Source organism: Gavialis gangeticus, unplaced genomic scaffold (genome assembly GCF_001723915.1).
Source record: "Gavialis gangeticus isolate Ggan-Ray unplaced genomic scaffold, GavGan_comp1, whole genome shotgun sequence".
NCBI lineage: Eukaryota > Metazoa > Chordata > Crocodylia > Gavialidae > Gavialis > Gavialis gangeticus.
In genome coordinates this window covers 5,373,637-5,374,804 of record NW_017728993.1, presented here as the reverse complement: position 1 = coordinate 5,374,804, position 1,168 = coordinate 5,373,637, and the positions used below count along the sequence as shown (strand labels likewise).

General features: G+C 57.3%; 1 protein-coding gene across 1 annotated transcript in view; it reads right to left on the bottom strand.

Annotated features, from left to right (window-relative positions):
• SERBP1 (SERPINE1 mRNA binding protein 1) overlaps positions 1-267 on the bottom strand; it is a 40,631-nt gene extending 40,364 nt beyond the window's left edge. The window contains exon 1 of the mRNA XM_019528287.1: positions 4-267. Coding sequence (XP_019383832.1) covers positions 4-172 — 169 coding nt within the window. The 5' untranslated portion in view covers positions 173-267. The remainder of the gene's footprint in view (positions 1-3) is intronic.
• Positions 268-1,168: the final 901 nt, after the last annotated feature.

Sequence of the window (1,168 nt, the reverse complement as noted above, 5' to 3'; positions counted from 1 at the left end):
GGCCGCTGCGGGCCCCGCCGCCGCCGCCGCCCCCCTGGCTGCCGCCGCCGCTCTCTTTCCGGCGGGTCTCAGCCGCCTGCAGCACCTCGAAGGGGTCGGACTCGTCGTCAAAGAGCTGATCGAAGCGGTTGGTGACGACGCAGCCGAACCCTTCCTGCAGGTGTCCGGGCATGATGGGCCCCTGTCGGCGGGATGCTCCTCCGATGCTGCCCAGGCCCCAGCCCCCTGCTCGCGACCGCACAAGATGGCCGACCCTGAAGAGACCCGCTTCTTTTCCGGCGCCGGGAACATCCGGGGCCTGGCGCCCGCCCGCGCGGGGCACGACGGGAGGCGCAGGCGGCCTGCTCCGCTGGCCGCCAGCGCGCGGGGGGGGGACTGGACTACGCTTCCCGGCGGCCACCGCTGTGCAGGGGACGGGTTAGGCCGTGCCTGCGCGCTGACTCTAGACCCCGGTGTTCGACAGCCCCCGGAGTGGAGCCACGTGCGGGCGCCCTTGGGGTCGCCTAAGAGAGGGGGCGTCGCGCAGGGTCTAGCCTGCAGCCGTAGGGCGGGGAAGCGCCCTCATCATTAAAGGATAAAAATAGGGAAAGGAGGGAGCGGAATGTGCAATTAAACCGGATTGCGTCTTCCGCATCTATGAGATATTTCTGTGCATGGGACAGAGGCGGCCCCTATCCAGACTGTAACCCCAGGCCAACAAGACATAGCGACCCGACCCGCCACCGTTCAAGCAGGGGAAGCGCAGCTCACACTAGCAGCAAGTGACAGTCGATCAAGTGAGATAGGAGTGTCTGCTTGCTTTGTGCCTCTCGTAACTTCAAAAAAAAAAAAAAAAATCCATAATCGCCATGTACTTTTAGATAGGCATGCAGAGACACGCAGCTGATTTCAGGAGTCTTCCAAAAATAAAAAAGTGTTTTTGAAAAAATAAAAGGGGCCCCTGCTGTCCTTAAGGACACATAGTACCACTTCAATAAGTCCTACCAATGCCAAATGGCTTTGTGGCCTTTTAAAAAAAGGGATTAATCAGACTGGCTACTACGTAATTATGTATTTCCCTAAAAATTGTAAATATCTGCATAGGGAGCCATTTTAACTTACATAAATGTAAGTAGCATTTAAGAATATGGAGTAAAAGCAAGCAGCACATATCTGTGATTACACCAAC